The following is a 23,613-nucleotide window of genomic DNA, read 5'->3' on the forward strand; positions in this document are numbered from 1 at the left end:
ATGTGTGGTTCCCAACAGGCGAGAAGGGACTGCGGACTGCCAGAGCTGGCTTTGTGTCGGTCACAGGGTTCCCCAATGAGGGGTTGTGGACTACATGCATGTCGCCCTGGTGGCCTCACAGGAGGATCCCATTGTGTACCGGAACAGGCACCACTTCTACAGCCTCAACATGCAGGCATCCTGCAACCACCGGGGAGTCTTCACAGATCTGGTGGTGAAGTTCCCGAAGAGTGTGCACAACACCCAGATCTTCACGTCCTTGGGCCTCAACCTTCTCCTGGCAGCCTGGTCAAATGTCCAGGGTGGTTGCTAGGTAAGGCTACCAGGCGACAGCGTGGGGTGCCCTTCCCATCCCCTGTCCTCACCTTCCTGTCCTTCACAGGTGACCAAGGGTATCCGCTACTGCCCTACCTGCTGACGCCGTACCAGGAGGACATACAACCAGGCACACAGGGCCACTCACGTGGTCATCTAGCATGCCTTCAGGCAGCTGAAGATGTGGTTCTGCTGTCTGCACCACACGGGTGGCCGACCCAGCATGCAGCCCCTGCCTGTGGCTACGCTGGTGGCCGTCTGCATCATGCTGCACAACATCGCCACCTGGCAATGCCTGTCGGCCTCCCAGGACCTTCCCCTCCCAGACCCCGGGCCGCCGATGCGGGAGAATGTGGAGGTGGTGGCACGGGCTGCCGCCCAGCAAGACTTTGAGGGTCACTTGAATCGGGAGCGTGTGCAAGCTCACATCTGGGCCACTTGGTGCTCAGGGCATCCAGGGAGGACAGCATGCCGTGAGTGCGACCTCTCACACACCTTGCGCCACCGGGGGGACCCTGCGTGCTCCCATGTATGCTGCTGCTTCTTGGGCACTTCAATCTATTATTAAACAAGAATTGTCAGGACCACTCTCGGGATCCCTTCAAAAATTCATGCACTTGTTGGAAAAGGCATGGGGAAGACAACAAAATGGCAGGCAGAGCTGAAGTCCTGTGGGGAGACACAAAAACAATGACAAGGTAGAAGAACATAGGGAGGGGACCCGGGAATCCCAGTGCAATGCCAGGAGCGCCTCGGCAGGGTTCCCGCATGCCTTGGCCGTGGGATTGCCAGGCAGACATTCTATGAGGTGTGAGTGGTCACAGACTTGACTCCCAGCTGAGGCTGGCCCTCGGTGGCCAGCAGCCACCAGGGACAATAGCCGCCACTCACACCTCCCCACATGCTCCCTGGGCTGAGCAGGTGCACCTTCAAGTCCGCAGGTGTCCCTCATTTGCATATCCAGAAGCCCCCACGGCGGCCTGCACTGCCCCCTGCTTGTGGCCCCTGTGTGACCCCACCCAGCCCGCTCCGAAAGGGGGCCAGGAGGAGCCGATCATGCCAACACTCTCAACCAGGACCGCCCCCGCCCCTGGCATGTATTGGCTGTAAGCCGTCTCTGCACACAGTGGAGGCGGCTTGGCTTAACAAGCTAATCCCCCGCCTCATAATGCTGGGACCGTGGGTTTGAGCCCGCCCTATGGCAGGAATGCTGACACGGCCAGCTTCCCTCTTTATTGAGCCTGCCATCCAGCCGCCATTATTTTTGGTCAGCCAAATCCCCTCCCTTGGTCTCCCCCCTTTTCTGTGGGCACCAACCCCGACCATGGCACCCCTGACAACTGCATCACAGACCCAGACGGTGTGGACAAATGGTACGGCCCTGGACGTGTTTGCCTCGCCACCTATCAGCCCCCGCCCTTCACCGATATCGCCCACTGCAGTTCCCACACAACTGCACTAAGTGGTTGCCCCGAGAGTCCCCCCGGCCACAGAGCCATGCCCCTGGGATGGCCACGAGCTGAGTGTGCTGGGGATACAGGGGGCCGGGGCGAGGTGGGAAAACTGAAAGACCCATAAGACAAGATTTGCGTGCTGGGCTAAGTTTATTTATCCGCTAACGGGGAGACCAAGCTTGCATGCAAAGGTTCCTGGCTCCCGCAGTCCGAGATGCCATTGGCGGAAGACGCTCCCACAGCTGCGAGCTGCTGGGGCCGGGCGGTTGCGCTCCGGTGGCCACAGAGGCTGGTGTGCAGCACATACACCTGAAAGACAAAGAGATGGGGGGGGCTCACTGGCTGCAGGCATAGAACTCCAACACTGGCCAAGCCTGCAGCAAGCAGGGCGAGCATCCCGGCTGCCTCCGGTGGAGCCATCCCACACATTTCCAGCAGTCCTGCATCACAGGCCAGCTGCATCGCATAAGAGCCCGCAATCACAGCAGCTGTTGTGGAGGCCGGCGTGAGCACCAGGACCTGCCCTAGATGGCGAGTGAGAGGCTGGACTGGGGAAAGCCGCAACACGTGTTGCACCCCCAGAGCCCCGGCACGGGAATGGCTGAGACACAGGTTGCAGGGGACAGCAGCAGTATGTGCGGCCAGGGTGCACCCCCACATGCACATGTGCGGGGGCTTGCTCCCTGCCTGGAGCCACAACCACACTGGCCAGTCTTGGGGCTGGGGGCTGCGAGGACTCCGAGCCGGACTTACCCATCCATAAGGGGGGCTCCGGGAGCGAGACCTGTTAGGGCTAGGAAGCACAAGTGGTTAAGCAGACAGCCCAGAATTAGCTCACCTCCCCCCAAGTCTAGCATCTATAACTTAAGTAACATCCTTCCATGTGCCATTCCCACCACCAAGTGCACCCCTTCTCGTGCTAAGTCTGCATGGTGCAGCGCTCCGGAGCAGAGTGTCGTGCCGTGCTCCCTGCCCTCCCTCAGGAGTTGTGTGTGTCTGGAGTTGGAACCCTTGTAGGGTGTGGGGGGGGAATGATTGGGTGTGGGAGGTGGGCCGTGGCCAGCCCACAGTAGGAGGGGATTGGTAGGCCGATAACATGGCTTCCAAAGGGCTTTCCACACTGCCGTGTCAGCTCCACCAGCATGTGCCTCCTGCTTCCACTACTGCCTATGGGGTACGCTGGCATTTTCCAAGGCGCAGGTTTGCGCCTGGCGACGGGGGGTGGGTGGGTGGGTGTTCCTTTGTTACGCCAATGTGCTGCCCTGCACCTCTGCTGTGCCCCCAGTGCTGTGTGGCAGCACGCCGCCATCAGGCCGCCATGGCAACATGCTGCGGCAGCTGAAGAGTGGCCCACGACCCATATCCACCGGCGTGGGGGAGGATCCACCGGTGTAAGTCTCCAGACCGCCGGCGTATCGGTAAGTCTGCTTCCACAGCGCTTTCAGCCCCCCCCCCCTCTGGATTGCTTTGTAAGTGTCTCATTTCCTTAGTATACATGTTGGGCAAAATATTCAATAAAAAGAGTTCTGGTTTGAAATGAATCTGTGTCTTCAAAATTTTTTGTAATAGCTCATGGGCCATCTTCCAAAAGTCTTTCACCCCATTGCATGTCCACCACATGTGGAAAAACGACCCCACCTGCTTTGCACATTTCCAACACTTATTAGACATATTAGGATACATCTTTGCAAGTTTCTGAGGGGTTACATACCACCTATAAAACATCTTATATAAATTTTCTTTAAAAGCTACCGATCTAGTCATTTTAATATTAGATTTCCATAACGTTTCCCATTTGTCTAACATAATGCTACAGCCCAGATTCTTAGCCCAATGGACCATACAGTCCTTCAAATCTCGTCTTGCATTCTGATCTGTAGTAAGTATGAGTATATTTTCGAAATTAGTTTCTCTTGCGGGCCCAAAAATATTTTAGCAAATGCATAGTGTTCTTTTTAAAATCCATTGTTTTATCTTTAGCATATCTGGATTCTATTTGCAGTCTCATCCACCAACTCATTTTAATACCAATATCTTCTAATTCTTCTTTTGATTTCAGGTAATTATCCTTTTTCAACAGATCTTCATATTTATACAGCTGGTTTGATTTTATAAGATTTGGTGGAATAAATGCTTCTATTGGAGAGACCCATCTTGGAATTTCCTGATAAATTCTAGGTTTCAGTCATGACCAAGTATGGTATAAGGATTTCCTAAACCAGTGATTTTTAAAATATGAGTGACCTTCTAATCTTTGATACCTAAGATAGGCATGCCAACCCATAGTAAGGTCGTATCCCTCTAACAATAGTTGTCTTCTGTCATTCAAAAGTGCCTAATCTCTTACCCAGGATAACACTGAGGCGTTGTAGTATAATTGCCAATCTGGGAGGGCCAAACCTGCTCTTGTTTTGGAATGTTTTTAATTTAATTCTTTTTCCATATGAATCCCGAAATCAATTTATTCACTTCTTGAAAAAAGGCATTAGTTAAAAGCACCGGCATAGTCTAGAATAAAAATAACAATCTTGGTAGGATATTCATTTTTATTGAAGCTATTCTTCCCATCAATGATATATTCAGGTCTTGCCATTTATCCAAGTCTTTTTAAATCTCTATTAGTTTATCATAATTATCCATCTTTAAATTACTGCATTTATTCGAGATATAAATACCCAAGTATTTCACTTTTTTCTCATGCGAAAAAGCTGGATTAATTCTGTTGTCATATTTTTGGACAAAATTTTTGTTTTATTATAATTTATCTCCAGGCTTGCCCAGACACCAAATTGTTCAATATTATCCATCAAGTAACCGATTGAGTCCATTGACTGTTCCAATATAAAAACCAAATCATTCATAAATGCCCTCAGTTTAAATTGCTCACCTCTAATCAATGCCGCCTTGATATTTGGGTCTTCTCTAATCTGATTATTCAATATCTCCATAGTTAAAATAAAAAGAAGAGGTGATAATGTCGAGTTCCTTTCTGTATGGGAATTGCTTCTGATAATTCACCATTAACTCTCACCTTTGCCGTTTGCACAGAGTATATTGATTGTACAGCCCTCAAGAAGTCCTCACCACATTCCATTCCCTTCAATTGTTGTATCATAAATTGCCAATGGACATTATCAAAAGCCTTCTCTGCATCCGATGTTATTAATACGGCTTGCTTCTCTGAATGAGTTTCATGATATTCAATTAAATTACATATTGTTCTCACATTGTCTTTCAAATATCTTCTAGGAAGAATTTCTGCCTGGTCTTGATGTATTACAGTTGATAGTACTTTTTGGAAACGTTGGGCAAGAATTGAGGCAAAAATTTTGTAATCCACATTCAGCAATGAAATTGGTCTGAAATTTCTTATGTCTTTCAAGTCCACACCCTCTTTTGGAATTAAGGATATTGTTGCTTCTTGCCATGATTTTGGAACTTCCACTTCTTTTTGGATCACTTATACCAGATGTTAAAATGGTATCAATAAACAGTCTTCAAACGCTTTATAGAACTCTGCAGATAAACCATCTGGTCCAGGTGATTTAGCGTTCTTTTGAGTTGCTAGGGCTTCTCCTAGTTTTCTTATTGTTACTGGTTCATTCAAAATTTTCCGTTGCTCTTCAGTAAATTTATTAAGGTTATTCTTTTAAAGATATTCTACCAACTCCTCTGAGTTACTTAGATTCATATAATTTCTTATAGAATTGCTCCACAATTTGACCTATATCTTGTCTTTGAAATGTCTCTTTATTATTTTCATCCCTCAAGAGCGTTATTATTCTTTTCGCGCCTTCTTTTCTCAATCTATATGCCAACCATCTTCCAGGTTTGTTAGCAAATTTAAAAAGATTTGTTTAGCAAATCTGAACTTTTTCTCCACTTCTTCTAGCATCAGTAAATTAAGTTCATGCTGCATTTTCTTGATCCTATCTTGAAGCTCCTGCTTAGTAGGCTGCACTTTTAAATCCTTTTCTGCTTGTGTCATTAATTTTTGAAAACTCTCTGATTTCTCTTTCTTTTTCTTGGCATTATATCTGATCTCTAAGCCTCTGAAGTATGCTTTAGCTGTGTCCCATACCGCTTACATCTTCACGTCCTGAGTAACATTTTGTTTGAAGAAGGATTCCATTTCCACTTTAATGTCTTGAAGAAAATGTTTGTCTTTTAGAATTTATGTGTTTAACCTCCATTGCCTTCTAAGTTGAGGACCTTTAATTTTAATAGATATTGGATTATGATCTGATATCGGTTGGATTTCTACCTCTGATAAGTCCTTAACCAAGTCTGTAGAAATCCAGCACATGTCAATTCTTGACCAAGTTTGATGACTGGCTGATTAGTAGGTAGAGTCTCTTGAATTTGGATATCTTGCTCGCCAATTATAGATAAAATCCAATTCTTCAGCTAATTTCAGAAAACTTGTTGGGAGCTGAGGACCTTTGGCTTTGGAGTGCTTGTGTGTTTTCCTGTCTAGTTGTCTATCAAATACTGCATTAAAATCTCCTATTAGGCAACATTCTGAGCATCCCAAATTCAGCAGCTTGTGATGCAGATCCTTAAAAAAGTTTTCTTGATGATCATTTAGTGCATAGATATTTGCCAAGAATTTTTTTTTTACTTTCTATAGTGATTTCCACAAGCAACATTCTTCCATCTTCTGAGACAAATTTAAATTGTGGATTAAATCTATCCTTTACGTATGTTGCCAAACCTCTTTTCTTTTTAGCTAAATCTGTTGCCACAAAAACACTACCAAATTTTTTATTTTTCAAAAGGTGCTGATCCTTTGCCAAAATGTGAGTTTCTTGTAGACAAATTATATCAGTGTCCAATTTGGCTAAGTATTTGAAAGTCTTTTTTCTTTTTTGATTGGGAATTTAGTCCATTGACATTAATAGAAACTAATTATGGAATTTTTTAATCAATATCTTTTTTATCCTTTTTCATCTGGGCCCGTGTTAGATACTTCCTTGCCCTGCTTAGTCTTCGCCATCTGAGAGTTCCTCTTCTTCTTCCCTTCTTTCGTCTCAATTTTCTCCAAAAAGTTTTCAGCTTGGAATACGGAGCTGATTCTATATGTAAAGGTATGTAAAGAGTAGGCCTTCTGGCATCAGCCATGTATATGGTATCTCTCTTTTCTTTAAGAAATTAGTCAATTTCTCTTCTCCTCTGTTTTACTGGCCATGGGATTTCCCTCAGAATGTTCACTGTATTTCCTCCGATCACCACCGTCTTGTCTCTTGCTTGCCTCAAAATATTGTCTCTAATCCTTTTTTTTGTAAGTTTCATATGAATTTCGCTAGACAATTTGTTCTTCCTTGTGTAACTTGAAGGAACCCTCTTGACTTGATCAATCTCCTCTTCTATTTTATCTGGAGGGAGTTGTAAGATTTCTGAAAGAGCTTGGCTTAACATTTTTTGCAGATCTTCAGATTTCTCTTTTGGTACATTTTGAAATCTCAACATATGAGCTGCTCTGTCAATTTCTAGCTGAAGAAGTCTGGTGTCATATGTTTTCTGTTCTTTCTCCAGCAGTTCCACCTTTTGGCTGTTGTCCGTCACTTGTACATCTAAAGCGTTTAAGGCTTTATTAGTCTCTTCTGTCTGTTTTCTATATTTGTGTAGTTCTTGTTTGATTTCTGTCATTTGTTCTCCAATATCGTCTGCCTTGTCTGTCAGTTGTGCTATAGCTGTTAGAAGAGTGTTTTGCATTTATTTCATATCTCCCTGCATTGTTGAAGTTGTAAGCCTTGCTGTACTGAATGAAAAACTAGGCGACGGGGTTGTTGCGCTACCCTCTCTGTTCTCTCTTCATTTTGGTGCCTTTTTAAACCCTGACGTCATTGTTTTATAAACTTCTTCTATTGTAGTACCACCTTAAGCCACCAGAGGGAAGCACACCAAGTTAAACTTCCTAAATTTGTTATGGGACTTAAAGTTCCTTTTTCTGTCAACTATCCCAGTATGTGGCAGACAATATCAATATTTTGACAAGATAACAATTTGTTTAGGAACAGTCGCTACTCTCTTAATTCCATAAGTTAGAGAGAGTAAGAAGTCTAAATAACAGCTGGAAATATTTTCAACAATGCTGTAATACCATAACACTCCCTCAGATACCCAATGTCTCAATATATCACCAAGTTCAAAGGACAACACAAGTCTCTTAGTATGTATCCTCAGAATAGATTCAATAGCTCAGCCAGTCCTAGTTTTCCAATAGTTCAGGCCAGTGTTTAACATGAAAAAACTACAAGTTGTAATCCCAGGAAGCCAAGCCAGATAATCAGATCTTCTCCAAAACCATGCAAAAGCTATAAGTTGTAATTAAAAAATGTCACCTCCAGGCAGTCTCCCTTCTCTCAAGGCCATACAAGGAAAAAAAAACAAACCAACAAAGAGATCTTATATCCAACCAGTCCAAAGGGCAAAAAAAGGGCCAAATAACATAAAAAAGAGAGACCCCCCCCGCCCAAATCCACAAGAATGTTCAAAGAAAAAAAACCCAAAATTATAATCCAACAGAAAGAGGAAAGCCCAAGAAAAAAAGACAAGACAAAAGAAAAACCCATAAATTCCACAGCGAGATTGTAATCCACAGCAGTAAACCTTGCAAAAATCAACACAAAATTAAAAGTTGCACCTCTTCCCCAAGAAACTCCTCCTTATAAGCCACTGAAGACGGCATTCTTCCTGACTCTTTAAGACCAGCAAAGATTTATTCAGCAAAACTCAGCACTCTTCTCTTCCTCCTCTTCTCCATAATTTTTAACATTTATGACAAGCAAAGTTTTATTCGAAGTGTAGATCTTCCTTCCTTCTATAGTAAACTCCCAGTATCTTTCAGACTCTATATCAAGGGAAATATTAGAGCTCTCCTCCTGGTGTGATCACTATTAAGAATCCAGTCAGCTGCAGCTCAGAGAGTAGAATTTTTTGGGAACTCAGCCAACTTTATACATATAAGATTTCTCCTAAGGTAGAGATGGTGTAAGCTCATTACAATCTGATCCAGAGTGAGTCAATAGATAAATAGACAAGCCTAGCAGAGCCTTTTGGAAGCCTTGAAACAGAAGAAGAAGGAGCCGGGTAGTCCCTCCCATCGAGCTGTCAACCTGCACGGACCTCCCTGGGATCCACGACTTGAGCCACCAGTCCGGGGGGGAGCCCTCCACTGCCCGATTAAGGAGCGATCCATGGGAGCAAGCCCTGATTGCTCTTTAACTTGGGTCGCCGAAACCAGAAGTCCCTGGGCAATGCTAACAACTCTTTGTCTTCTGTGGAGACTCCCAGGAACACATCAAGAAAAGGAGGCTCTGAGATCTACGGTGATTCCTGAACCTATAGTGGGCTTCTGTGGGCTGGCAGGATGGGGTTAGTGCCCAGGGATCTTGTGATATTGGGGGGGGGGGGTGGAGAACTTCTTCCTCCCACAATGAGCACCCTACATTTTCACCTTCAAGGCACAGAGGGGTTGGTTCACAATCAGGAGGGGTAGGAGGGTATAAAATGTGGGTCTTGACTCAGCTAAGGAACCCGCTAGCAAAGCCCCTCTGCTCAGCATAAGCAGAGAAACAGGTAAAGCTCAGAGCCCTGAGTCTACCTAAGACCACCAACCACAGCAAAGGAGAGGAATCACAGTCAAAGCCAGCTAAGCCCTTCTGCTCTGTATAAGCACAGAGTGGCTCAGAGGGGTTTTGGTGTCCACCTAACACCAAAACTCCAGCAGGGGAGAGGAAGTTCCCATTCATGAAGGAATGTGTTCTCCTAGTTCACTTTTAAGAAGTTCCTTGCCCTTCTCTGTAACTGCGAAGAGCCAAGAGAAAAGAAGCTGCAGAGCTGAGCATGTATCTGTAGCATTTTGATCCCAAAGAGCAGAATGGGAACTCTGTTACTGGCAACCAGCAGTGCCTTTTAAGCTTTGGAGGGCTCCTATTGGTGTTTCCAAGGCTGGAGAATTCTCCCCTTCCCCATTATCTTGGAATTTTGTAAATGGTTTAATTGAGTGGAGATTGTCTGTCTGGAAAATGTATCACCAAAGTCTGTGAAATGTTCGTGCTGCTTGCCCGTCCACAAATATTGTTTTGCAAACCACAAACTGGCCAAATTTTTTGACAAACTTTAGTTTGTGAACTAATTTGTGCCCATTCCTAATAGCTTTCCACTGGGTGTTTTCTTCTGAAGCCAGAATTATGTGGTAGTGCTACATTCCAAATAGAAGAAGAGCAATGTCCATCTAAACATTTAAGTAAATAGATTGTGGAAAAAGTCACAGACTGAATTTGCACTTTAAATTTGTAGGACAAGATGTCCTTGGAACACTGGAGGATGCAGAGGTGGATACACATATGTTTGAAGAATTTTTAAGTAGTGAGCTTGAATTATTTGGAACCCAGTAAGTCTGAAAAGCTGCACACACCAGTTTCTTCACTACTTTCATTTTGCTTCAACTATTTATTATGACTGTACACAGAAAATCCCAGTATAATAAGCCTGAAGTATAAGTCTTCAGAATTTGTTCTGTATGGAATATGTCTGTTACAAATTGGACTTACAATCACTTTGCACAGAAATGAATAGTTTGAAAGTGAGTCAAACAGGTAAAACTGGGATTTTCTTTTACAAAAAAATAAGCACTTTGACCACAGATTTTGAAGATAGCAATAATTTGCCTTGAGTTTCTCTTTTACAATGTTTCCAAGTGAAAAAAATAAACGCTTTGACCAAAGATTTTGAAGATAGTAATAATTTGCCTTGAGCTTCTGTTTAATGGGATACTGCTAATGCTGAAATGGCCATGTTTTCATTGTTTGCTCCTCAAAAGGCATATATTTCCAGATAGTTGACAGTGATTAATATTAAAAGGGACAGCAGCAGTTTCCGCAGACGCAGTTCACAGACAAAAGAATGATGGAAAACACTGCTTTCATATTAATTTCTCATGAAGTCACACATCCTAATACACTTGCAGTGTTTATAATTTATAATTTATGTTAAGCTAACATCTAATCACACATTTATTAGGTCTACTCAGTGCCTACCCCGAATGAGATGTGAATGGCTAATTCTTTCTGCAGTAAAAGCTATTCATGTGGCCTTGGAAATCAAACATACAGTATCTCGTCACACCGGAAAACTGCATTTTTAATCGCAACTAACGGTCTCCCTTCTTCTCCTAACCATCCACGGATTCCAATTTCAGGCCAAGTAAGTTACCAGACTCGCCACCAGATTCCGGATCAGAGCCATGCTCACCACCACAGTCCAAAGGTCAGCATAATGTTCCTAATTTCTGGGTGTTCTAAATTTTTTTAAAAAATGTTCATATTGCACTATAACCTGGAATGATGCATCTTGTTTCCATTTCAGATGCACATAATCCTATTCCCTATAGTTCCCATGGTCCTATTCCCTATAGTTCATATTGCACTATAACCTGGAATGATGTATATTGTTTTCATTTCAGATGCACATAATCCTATTCCCTGCTGCAATGGAATGCGATTACCACCACCTTTCCCTTCCATAGGATGCTCCAGCACATTTCCTTGCATGTTTTTGGAGGCTTCTCCTAAGAGGAATTCCAGTGGGCAAGTCTATGGAGCACACCAAGATTGTAGTCTGAAGACAGGGAATGCTGTAACTGCCTGGAATAACTTTATGCCTTCTGCACCCCATTCTTCAAATTATTCTCATTCAGCTTTAAGGGAGTCTTTCAACCCAAGGTAATAAAGTTTATACTGTAACTCAAAGAAAGATGTGGTAAATGGATTTTTAAAAAAAGCTTCAGGAAAAATGTGCACTGTGCAAGGAGTTGGGCTAGATCACCCTGGAGGTACCTTCCAGTTCTATGATTTTACTAGGATTTGTATTCCAAAATTACTGTGTTAGACCTTCAACAAGTTGTTTACAACTACATTGGTCTAAAAGTAAAGGTGAAAAAGCCAAGAACACAGCCCATGTAATATCTTTATTGGACCAATCCAATGACATACATGTGTGAGCTTTTGAGTTTCCCTAAACCCATTAATCAAACCACATGTTGCAAAACAAAAAAGAGGGGAAAAGCAGATTTTTAAGGTCATCACGATCTTAAGACTCTCTAGTGCCAGGCTATGGTGAAACTTCTGGCAGCTAAAGAAAATTGAGGAGACAGGTTGTTGCTGGCCAGGGGCCTTAAAAGCAAGAGCCAATAAAATAACGCAATTCCGTAGCAACAATTCCCCCAGTGTTCCTGATCCCTCCCTTCCTTTCAAGAAGAATTTTTTTTAAAAATGCTGCTAAAGTTCAAGAAGAACTTTAGCAGCATTTTAAAAAAACAACAACTCCATAGCACTTTAGAGTTATTAATTTTCGTCATTAGATGACTGAAGCTGGCATGTACATCTCTCCACAAGGTGGCCATATTTAAATGTTTAAGAGACTATGTGGGTTCTTGTGTCTTTTTTTTCTTCCCAAGAATTAAAAACTGGTTTGATAAACTGAATTGCCTTTGTGTTAACCTCCCTCCCCCAATAATTAGGATAGATTTCTTAATGATTAAAATGTATTTAGTTAAAACATTTCTACATAATCTTTCCACCAGATAGGGTCCTCTAGGTGGTGACAAAATCCATAGGTAGTTCTATTATCCCCTTGGGCTCTGTAGTTGCTGTGCAAAAGTTATTTTGTAGACAGAATGGATTATATTTTTAATTGTTTATTGTGGTGGTGCTAATCCGGCTCCAGCTTCAGGAGTCTGATAATGGTCATAAATGTAATGGGGAAAGGAAAGAGAATAGTTGGCGTCATGGGAACATCCTGTTGCTCAGTTTTCCTACTTCCTATTTTTTAACTGTAGGCACTTCAACAAGTCCAAATGGCTCCACCTCTTGTGGCAGCCATTTTGTGGTTGCACTCCACCACCCAGTTACATAATTACAAAGGTGTCCACAGGCTCAAAAAGGTTGGGGACCCTTGAACTAGACCATCTGGAAAGCAGCTTCTGGTCTGGCCAATTTTCTTATTTATTTAATTTTATTACAGTCATGGAACAGGCATCAAAGTCAGCAACACACAAAAGGAAATATGTGCATACATTAAAAAACTCTTAACCTAATTTGTCTAGCCAATTTAATAGTTCCCCTACCCAGGAAACAGTGTTTAAGAATTCAGGAAAGCAGACTGTACACCTCTCAAGGGAAAATATTTTTTAATGAGACCTTAAAATGTTGTGACATTGATTTACGGAGGACAGAGTTTATATATAATTATTTTAAAGGGATGCAAAAATGCTCATGGATGCAAATAGATATGCAAATGTCCTTCATAGCAGAATATTGATTTTCTTCTTTTAAAAACTGATTCAGGTAGTGTAGAAGTATTTTACTCCCTATGAATGATGTCATGGACAATATCTTTTTTTCTGGGAGCTATTTGAGAGAAGATCAGGGCAGATATACCAGCTGAGGCCATTATGCTGATTCAGCATGATAGCCAGGAATTTGTTTTTCAAAGGGGGCTGAGAGGGGGCAGTTTATCACAGTGGAGCTTACTTCCAAGGAACTTACTAAGCAGATCAGGCTGTGCAAAGGAATGGAGAAGTTGCTCTTGTTTTAACTGAGCAGCTGACATTTTTCCAGGTCAGGGCTAACCCTTTAGAAATGCTAATGACCTCTCTCTGGCCAGAGACAGTAATATGGTCAATTCACATTTCCAGCTATAAGCTGTCAATTAGCAGGGAAATAAAAACAGTTTTTACCTACAAAAGGGTTCCCCCTCTTCAGTCTCTCCGTCTCTCCTACCAGAGCAGATCTTCTGGCCGAGCTGGGCAAATTGGGGAGGGGGTGTTGCCTGGTGAGAATCTTCTCATAGCTATTGGCCTGTGCTGATCGTACCTCCCTGTCGTCGTCTGTAGCATATAGTTTAAGAAGGTCTATAGGTGAAAAAGAAGTCACTCCCTTTAAAAAGGAATTAGGATTTTTAAACATCATCTTTGAGATATTGTTTTAAAGTTTTAGGAATTGATACTAATGGTCCTGCCCCTTCTCCCAGCCTTTTCTTGATGTCCAAAAAGAGAAAGCACTCGGAGATGTTGGAGGACTCTCTCGAATTTCTCACATACACTGACGATATTGGACCAAGTAAGTAAAAAAACCACAGAGAAATAGTCTCATACCAACAGTTTCATACTTAAAAATAGGACAGAGGAACTGGAAGAGATCCGAGAATCATAAAGACACTTCCCTACACACACACACACACACACACACACACACACACACACACAGAGAGAGAGAGAGAGAGAGAGAATGCATCTTTCTATCCAATCACCAATGTGCTCTATGACAAAGATTTATTTGTTGGTTTGATTTTCATTTGTTGCTTCTATTGGCCAAGAATAGGTCATATCAACAGATATGAACTGTATGTGCATAGAAATGTAAAGTTTTACATTTACAGAGCAGTCCTATGCAGAGTTATTTGCTCTTAAGTTCAATTAAGTTGACTACACAGGCCTAACTTTGGGCAGGAGATCACAGGAGCAGAGCTCTAGAACCTCTACATTTTATGGTGCTTTTTCTTTCTTACCTCCCCCCCCACCAAATACTTGCTTCCAGCCTTCATTGCTCAAACCCCCAGTGAGAATTTTGCTGAACTCTAAGATTTGACAGACTTTCTAATATTTTTCCCCACACACAGAAAATAGAAAAATAACCAAAACATATAAAGCAGACAGATGGAAATCTTCGCCATGCCACTGTGGCCACATAGGAGAAAGTAGTCAAGTCAGCCTTTATTGGCATAAAAATAACAGTGCATATTAATATAGCGTAAAGCAGGATAGAAACACAACTTTCATATACACGTGTATAAACAGAAATTATTTCTGTGAAATCCTTTGGTGCAATTTTAGAGCAGAGTACAGAAACTTGGCTGATCTCTCAGTAGCATTGATAGAAAAATCATTCAGGAGTCTATGGACCTTGAGTGCATCAGAGCAATCGATCATACTGGCTAAAGCAGGATATAAATATGTATAACGTAGATCCGTATACAGATGGCAGTGCAGGAGAACATGAGTAATTGACTCAACACATTTTTGTTTACAAGGGCAGTACCTAGCTAAATAGGCTATTTTGTTGAATCTGCCATCAAGAATGGCAGAGGGCATAGCATTGCACCTACCGAGAGAAAATGCCCTGCGTTGTTGTGGCATCTGCAAAGACAATAGGTAAGAGGCCATCTTCCCTGTGCTGAGAGGAATCTCAAAGCTCAGAGGGGAACAGATGTTGTTAGTCAGACTATTCAACCTCTGGCGCTCAATGTCTAACATCCTGTTTTTGATTTGTTGGAATGCAGCAGGAAATGTAAGCATGGACAGTGATTCTATAGATAGGCCCATTCTATAGATAGGCCCAATTTTTTTCTCTATGTATGCTGACCAATTTGACACGTTAGATTCAGAGAGCATTTGATATATAAAGCTCCCAGGTTCGAAACTATAATGTTGGCGTAGCCAGAATTTGAATGTCATATGCCATGCACTGGTTTCCATTAAGGACTGGACAGTTTGTAAGCAGATAGCTGCATATGAAACACTATAAAAAAGGTGATCACACTAATCCTGCTAATTACAGGCCAATTAGCTTACTTTCTATCTTGGGCAAGCTTTACACTAAACATCTACTAGTTAAACTCAATCTCTGGATGACACAGGAGCAAATTTTAGGCCCTGAGCAGCTGGGTTTTTGCAAAGGAAAGTACACCTTAGAACATTGTGCTACCTATTGCACCTAGTTGATAAGTATGTAGAGTTGCCAATCCCCAGGTGGGAGCAGGGGATCCCCTGGTTTGGAGACCCTCCCCCCCTGCTTCAGGGTCATCAGAAAGCGGGGGGAGGGGAGGGAAATGTCTTCTGGGAACTTTATTATTCCCTATGGAGATTTATTCCCGTAGAAAATCATGGAGAATTGATCTGCAGGTATCTGGGGCTCTGGGGGGGCTGTTTTTTGAGGTAGAGGCACCAAATTTTCAGTATAGCTTCTAGTGTCTCTCCCCAAAATACCCCCCAAGTTTCAAAACGATTGGACCAGGGGGTCCAATTCTATGAGCCCCAAAAGAAGGTGCCCCTATCCTTCATTATTTTCTATGGAAGGAAGGAATTGAAAAGGTGTGCCGTCCCTTTAAATGTGATGGCCAGAACTCCCTTTGGAAGAACCAGATGCTTTGTTTATTAGACTTCTATTTATTATGATATTTATACTGTACCTTTCCTCTTGGCTCAAGGCATATTTGTTCTGAGCAGGTATAGAGCGACGGGATACAATTTTTCTGAATATTTACTTTTTGTCCAGATGTGTTTTCTGTGGGGGCAGTATTCCACAAATATGGTACTACCATAGAAAAAGCCCTACTATCAACTTTACTCACTGTGCCTCAGGTAGAAAATGGATGTGCCATAGACCACCAGATGTTAATATAAGAGATCTGGCATGTATGTAAAGTGTCATGGGTGCTGGGGGCCCTGAAACAAGGCCAGTCCTCGGTGGCTCAGTATGCCACCGAATTCAAGCTCCTGGCCCAAGACTTGGCGTGGAATGAGGCTGCTCAGATGGACCAGTTTACCGAGGGGTTGGCAGAGGAAGTCCTGGACGAACTGGCCAGGGTGGAGCGGCCCCCCACACTCCAGGAACTTATCACCCTCTGCCTCCGCATCGATGGCCGCCTGGAAAGTCGCCGCCAAGCCAAGACCCGAGGGCGCCAGCTCCCTGCGCCATGCCACTTGGCTCCTCTCCCATCCCCAGCTAGTACCAGAGACGAGGGTGAGCCTATGCAGCTTGGAGCTGCTCGACCCCGCCTGACTCCAGAAGAAAAGGCCAGACGCCGCACGCAGAACCTGTGCCTCTACTGCGGCACGGCAGGCCACTATGCCTCTGGCTGCCCTGCTAAACATCGAATACCCAGACCTACATTGCCACCGCCGCCAAAAGGCCAGCCCCAGGCGTAAGTGGACCCTCCAGCCTGGGGCGACTAGCTGGGTCCTCCGAACAACAGGCTGATACCCCGGGCCCGTTCCTGCTACCAGTCAAACTCCATCTGCCCGATGGACGCTGGCTGTTCGTGTATGCCATGCTGGACTCGGGAGCGGCCCACTGTTTCGTAGATGCCGCCTTTGTAAAGCAGCACCAGATCCCAGTGCAGCCAAAAGAGATTCCGACGCTGGTGGAGGCTATTGACGGGCGCCTCCTCCGTTCTGGCCCCGTCACCCAGGAGACCTGTCCCATCACCTTCCACGTCCAGCAGCACCAAGAACAGCTGCAGTTTGATGTCGCCCGCATGCCTCGCTTCCCGCTGATTCTAGGCCTTTCCTGGCTGAAGCTGCACAACCCCATCGTGGACTGGGCTCAGCAAGAACTACGCTTCCGAGACCCATGCCCCCATCTGACTCCTCCCACCACTCTAGCAGCCGGCATCCCGAGTGGTGGTCCTCAGCTCCCTCAGAAGTATGCAGATTTCGCCGATGTCTTTGAAGAGACAGGAGCAGATCAGCTTCCCCCTCACCGACCCTATGACTGTGCCATTGATTTGGTACCTGGGGCACCACTCCCGGTGGGGCGTCTGTACCCAATGTCGGAGCCTGAGTTGGCAGCTTTGCGAGACTACCTGGACAAGAACCTGAAGCGCGGATTCATCCGACCCTCAACTTCTCCCCTGTCTGCTCCAGTCCTCTTCGTGAAGAAGAAAAGCGGGGAGCTCCGGCTGTGCAATGACTACCGGGCCCTGAACAAGATCACCATCCGCGACCGGTACCCTCTACCACTGATCCCTGAACTCTTGGATCGTTTAAAGGGGGCCCAAATCTACACCAAGCTGGACCTCCGCGGAGCGTACAATTTGGTGCGCATACGGCCCGGAGACGAATGGAAGACCGCGTTTGGGACCCGATACGGGCAGTACGAGCACCTGGTGATGCCCTTCGGATTGACCAACGCCCCCGCTGTCTTCCAGAGGTTCATGAATGATGTATTCCGGGACCTGCTCGACCGCTTCGCGATCATATACCTGGATGACATTCTAATTTACTCCCGCAATCCTGCCCAGCATGCCGAGCACGTCCGCCAGGTCCTACAGCGCCTACGAGCCCATGGCCTCTACGCCAAGCTGGAGAAGTGCGACTTTGACCTGCGCTCCGTCGAGTTCCTTGGTCACATTGTGTCACCACAGGGAATCCTCATGGACCCGAAAAAGGTGGAAGCGGTCCTGACCTGGCAGGCCCCTCAGAATCGCAAAGACCTGCAGCGGTTCCTTGGTTTTGCCAACTACTATCGGCAATTCATCCCAGCCTATGCATCTCTGACCACGCCCCTGACTCAACTACTCCGCCCCAAAGAACCTTTCCACTGGTCCCCAGAGGCCGATAACGCCTTCTCCACCCTGAAGACCCGCTTCGCCACCGGGCCACTCCTGAGATACCCCGACCCCCAGCTTCCCTTTACGGTGGAAGCTGATGCCTCCAACGTGGCCCTGGGAGCAGTGCTGTCCCAGCGCGAGGAGCCGTCCCAGCCACTCCAGCCCTGCGCCTATTACTCACGCCAGCTCACTGCTGCAGAGAGGAACTACACCATCTGGGAGAGGGAGTTGCTCGCGATCAAGGTGGCTTTTGAGGTTTGGAGACATTACCTTGAAGGGGCTCGCCACCCTGTCCAAGTACTCACCGACCACCGGAACTTGGAGCATCTCCAGACCACCCGCCGTCTCAACCAGCGCCAGATCCGGTGGTCCCTATTCTTCTCCCGCTTTGACTTCAAGATCACCTACATCCCCCATACCCAGAACCGGAAAGCCGATGCGCTCTCGCGGAAACCGGAATACGCTCCTGCTTCGACTGAGACCGTGCCTGCTGCTCCCATCCTGCCACCCTCAGTGTTTGCAGCCACCTCCACTTCACCAGCACTCGTGGAGGACATTCGTGCTAGCCAGGCCAATGATCCCTGGGTCCAGCAACACCTCCAGGCACTCCAAGATGGCTCAACAGGCGAGTTCACGACTCGAGGCGGCCTCTTGCTACACCACGAACGCCTCTATGTGCCGCCCGGGCCCTTGCGGGCAGAAGTACTACGCATGACCCACGACGCGTTACCCGCTGGGCACTTTGGACAACATAAGACCACCCACTTGCTGACACGGGAATTCTGGTGGCCACGAGTTCGCTCCGATGTTGCCCGTTATGTCAGCTCCTGTGACATCTGCCGACGGGCCAAAGACGTCCCAGCCAAACCCTCGGGGTTGTTACAGCCCTTGCCCACACCCTCAGGACCCTGGGATACCATCTCGATGGACTTCATCACGGAACTTCCACGATCCAAGGGTCAGACGTGCATCTTGGTGGTCGTCGACCTATTTACCAAGATGGCCCACTTCATTCCGTGCCCGAAACTTCCCACAGCTCAGGAGACAGCCCAGCTCTACCTGCAACACATCTTTCGTCTGCACGGACTCCCAGCTCACCTGATCTCAGACCGGGGCCCCCAGTTCTCCTCTCGGTTCTGGCAAGCCCTCCATTCCAGCCTGGGGACTCGAGTGCACCTGTCCTCAGCTTACCACCCACAGACAGATGGTCAGACAGAGCGCACCAATGCCACGCTAGAGCAATATCTCTGCTGTTACACCTGCTACCAGCAGGATGACTGGACCACTCTGTTGCCTCTAGCGGAATTTGCATACAACAACGCGGTCCATTCCTCCACCCAAATGACCCCGTTTGCTGCAACCTACGGGTACCACCCTCGGTTCTTCCCGGCGATCCTGCCACCCACGAATGTCCCCGCCGTTGAGGCCTACCTGCAAGAACTCCGCGCCAGCCAAGACTTGCTCCGAGAGCAGCTACAGCGGGCCAAGGAAGCCTATAAACTAGCTGCGGACCGGAAGAGGCAGGAAGGCCCCCCAATCCAGCCGGGGGATCAGGCGTGGCTCTCAACTCGCTACCTGCGCCGGCCTGGTCGGTCTCACAAGCTGGATGCGCGGTTCATTGGACCCTACCCTGTCTTAGAACAAATAAACCCCGTCGCCTTCAGGCTCCAGTTGCCACCCCACCTCCGCATTCACCCCGTGTTCCATCGCTCCCTCCTTGTTCCAGCTGCACGCCCTGACCCAGCTCGGCCTCCTTCTCCACCGCCACCACCACCAGTGTTGGTGGATGATGAAGAAGAATACGAGGTGCGCCAGATCCTGGACTCCCGGTACCATCGTGGGGGCCTCCAGTACCTTGTGGACTGGGAGGGATACGGCCCAGAAGACCGGTCTTGGGAGCCCGTGGACAATCTTCATGCCCCAGACTTGGTGCAACGGTTCCACAACGACCACCCCGACCTCCCAGGCCCCTCGACGGAGGGGGGCCCTGGGGGGGGGATAGTGTCATGGGTGCTGGGGACCCTGTAGAGGAAGTTGAGCCTGCAGCAGAAACTGTGCCCCTGCCACCTGCACCAGTGCCCCTGCCTCCTGCTGGAGAAGATCCCAGCCCCCCTGCCTCGCCCTCTCGGGTGGCGCGTGTGCGTGACCGCCTCCGTCAGGACCTCAGGGATCGGAGGAGGGCGGCACGCTCACAAGCAAGACGCTCCCTGAGCCCTGAGTTTTGAGAGGATTCTGGCCCTTCTAAGAGCAAGGATGCTTGAGTTGCAACAGGATCCTGGCTGCCTCTCTGAGCCAGCAATTAGCCCAAATGGGCAACAGCCAGCAGAGGGCTATATAGCTGTAGGCTTTGGGAGGAGGCTTTGTGGAAGCAACTAGTCATCTACCTGACGTCCTAGCATCCACTTCGGCTTTTGACTTTGGACCTCCTGACCTTGGCTTGACTTCTGGACCCCCTGACTATGGCTTCTGAACCTCTGACCTACGATACCTGGACAACGATTTGGCTTTGGCACCTTGGACACTCTTGCTCACCGGTTACAGACCTTGGACTGCCCCTGGACTTCGCCTGGCCTGGCCCCAGCTCGTGACATAAAGTAGCAAAGTGTCCTTAAGACACTCTACCTCCAGAACATATAATAATAATAATAATAACAACAACAACAACAACAACAGTAATAATATATTTTATTTATATCCTGCCCTCCCCACCGAAGCAGGCTCTGGGCAGCTCACAACATATAAAATTGACAAATTACAATATAAAAACATTATTTCAATGCGATATATATAATTTACTAATTAAAACCATCAAAATTACAATTAAAACTAACATTTACCGTGCTGTATTCTAGATGTTCTCCTCAGTAGTTTATGATGGCCGGATAAAGTAGACTAAATCCACATTTAAGCGAAGGCCATTTGAAAAAGTGTAACCCTACAGGCCCTATGGAATTGATCAAGACTCTGCAGGGCCTGCACTTCATCTGGTAGTTGGTTCCACCAGTGTGCAGCTGCGATCGAAAAGGCTCTTTCTCATGTGCTCTTCTGTTTGGCCTCCTTCGGCCCAGGGATTGTCAATCAATTTTGTGCACCTGATCTCAGTACTCTCTGGGGCACATATGGGGAGAGACGGTTCCTAAGGTAGGCAGGTCCTTGGCCATATAAGGCTTTAAAGGTAATGACCAGCACTTTGTAATGAATCCGGTATACAACTGGCAGCCAGTGCAGCTCGCACAGTCCTGGCTGTATGTGCTCCCACTTCGGGAGCCCTAGTAACAGCTTGGCCGCCACATTCTGCACCAGCTACAACTTCCGGGTTCGGCACAAGGGCAGCCCCATGTAGAGGGCATTACAGTAATCCAATCTTGAGGTGATCGTTGCATGTATCACTGTTGCCAAGTCGTGACACTCTAGGAAGGGGGCCAACTGCCTCACCCACCTATGATGGAAAAAAGCAGATTGACAGTGGCTGCTATCTGGGCCTCCATTGACAAAGAAGGCTCCAGTAGAACCCCCAAGCTCTTGACCTTGTGTGCCACTTTCAATGGCTCACCGTCAAAAGCTGGAAGGGGAATTTCCCTTCCCAGACTGCCACGACCCAGGCAAAGGACCTCTGCTTCACTGGATTCAGCTTCAACCTACTCAGCCTGAACCAACCTGCCATGGCTTACAATGCTATGTCCAGATTTTTTGGGACACAGTCAGGCCGATAGTCCATTAGTAGATAGAGCTGGGTGTCATCCGCATATTGATGACACCCAAGCCCATATCTCTGGGCAATCTGGGCAAGGGGGCGCATGTAGATGTTAAATATCATCGGAGAGAGCACTGTGCCTTGTGGCACCCTACAATCTAGTGAGTGCCTCTGGGACAACTCTCCCCCAATTGCCACCCTTTGTCCCCATCCATCAAGGAAGGAGGAAAGCCATTGTAAGGCCAGCCCCTGAATCCCTGCGTCAGTGAGGCGGTGGGTCAGTAACTGATGGTCAACTGTATTGAACACAGCTGATAGATCCAACAACATCAGCACTGCCATGCCACTTTGATCCAGATGCCTCTGGAGATCATTCACCAAGGTGACCAGCACTGTCTCTGTCCCATGACCCAGGCGGAAGCCGGACTGGTGAGGATCTAGGACGGAAGCGTCATCCAGAAAACTCTGCAATAGAGTTAAAAGGTCAATATAGTAGCAGTTTGCCAATTCGGCTGGCAATTAAGGAGCCATCAGAATTAATTACCTTAATGGTTGGGGACAAAGGGTGGCAATTGGGGGTGAACTGTCCTGGAGGCACGCGCTTGACTGTGGGCTGCCTCAGGGGGCGGTGCTCTCCCCAATGTTGTTCAACATCTACATACGCCCACCTTGCCCAGATTGCCTGGAGGTATGGGTTGGAAACAGGGAAAAGATTAATCTCTCCTTCTGCTCCCTCTACAACTGCATGCCACACTTCCAAGGATGCTTTGCTGCCAAGAAGCAGCTGCCTGGTTAACCTTACACACAGCTGTGTTTGTAACATTTAATTTGGCCCAGAGACAGTCAAACACCTGGCTACCCTTCTAAGTCCCAGTGCTACCCAGGAGAGGAGGTGGTCCCTGAGACTATACAAAGCCAAAATAATAAGAGTCAGCATCTTCAGCTGCGACCTGACAACTTTGAAAAATCCATGCAGCTCCTTGAATACTGATGGTGTTTTGGAATGATCAGCAGTATGCATGATTTTAACGTCTGTTTTTTGGGAATGTTGGTGAGTCAGATCTTTGTGCCCTATGTTGGTGTCAAAGACACCACAGGGGTGCAAGACTGGGGAAGGGAATTCATTTATGAATGTATAAAAAGTTTCAGTGTTTGCCCTCGGCGCTGCACTTTTCAGCTGCAATTACACTGCAGTGTTCTACTCTTACTGCCATACAACGTTACCCACAGGCTATTCAAAGCCTTGCAGCCCTGCAGCTGAAGGACACCTTCTGCACAGGCCTCCTGAGTGTGCTCATTTTGGGTTACTTAGAACTTTCACCCTCAGTAAAGTATCACAGTCATTGTAGCTAGAGTTACTTTGGAACATTGACCTATTTCATAGCAATATGCCCTGAGTTCTTTGGAGTGTAAAACGAGATTTAGTAATTGTGCATTAGTTCCTCATCTAAAGAAAAGGAGCCTCTCTTTCTCTCTCTGTATCTGAGAAACAGCAAAATATAACAGCCAATCATCAGTTTCTACACTGGCATGGAGAGCTTTTGATGTGGATAGGATAAATGGGGATATGTGTGTGGCTTTAAGATGTAATGTGACAAGGGCCTTTATTGATTGTTTCACACATTTAGAAGCGCTGCATTTGAATCAGAGATGCCCTTCAAACAAAACAAGGGGGTACTCAGCCCAAGCTCATGTTTCAGACCACATGTTGCTATGCCTCAAGGATTGCTTATATACACATTCATAGGTCTGTTA

General features: G+C 46.5%; 1 protein-coding gene across 1 annotated transcript in view; it reads left to right on the forward strand.

Annotated features, from left to right (window-relative positions):
- Nucleotides 1-2,297: 2,297 nt before the first annotated feature.
- MYRFL (myelin regulatory factor like) overlaps nt 2,298-23,613 on the forward strand; it is a 78,017-nt gene continuing 56,701 nt past the window's right edge. Inside the window, exons 1-5 of the mRNA XM_060244409.1 lie at nt 2,298-2,400; nt 3,055-3,160; nt 7,643-7,734; nt 11,239-11,497; nt 13,806-13,894. Of these exons, the coding sequence (XP_060100392.1) occupies nt 2,298-2,400; nt 3,055-3,160; nt 7,643-7,734; nt 11,239-11,497; nt 13,806-13,894 (649 nt within the window). The remainder of the gene's footprint in view (nt 2,401-3,054; nt 3,161-7,642; nt 7,735-11,238; nt 11,498-13,805; nt 13,895-23,613) is intronic.

The sequence above is a fragment of the Heteronotia binoei genome, chromosome 8 (assembly GCF_032191835.1).
Source record: "Heteronotia binoei isolate CCM8104 ecotype False Entrance Well chromosome 8, APGP_CSIRO_Hbin_v1, whole genome shotgun sequence".
NCBI classification, from domain to species: domain Eukaryota; kingdom Metazoa; phylum Chordata; class Lepidosauria; order Squamata; family Gekkonidae; genus Heteronotia; species Heteronotia binoei.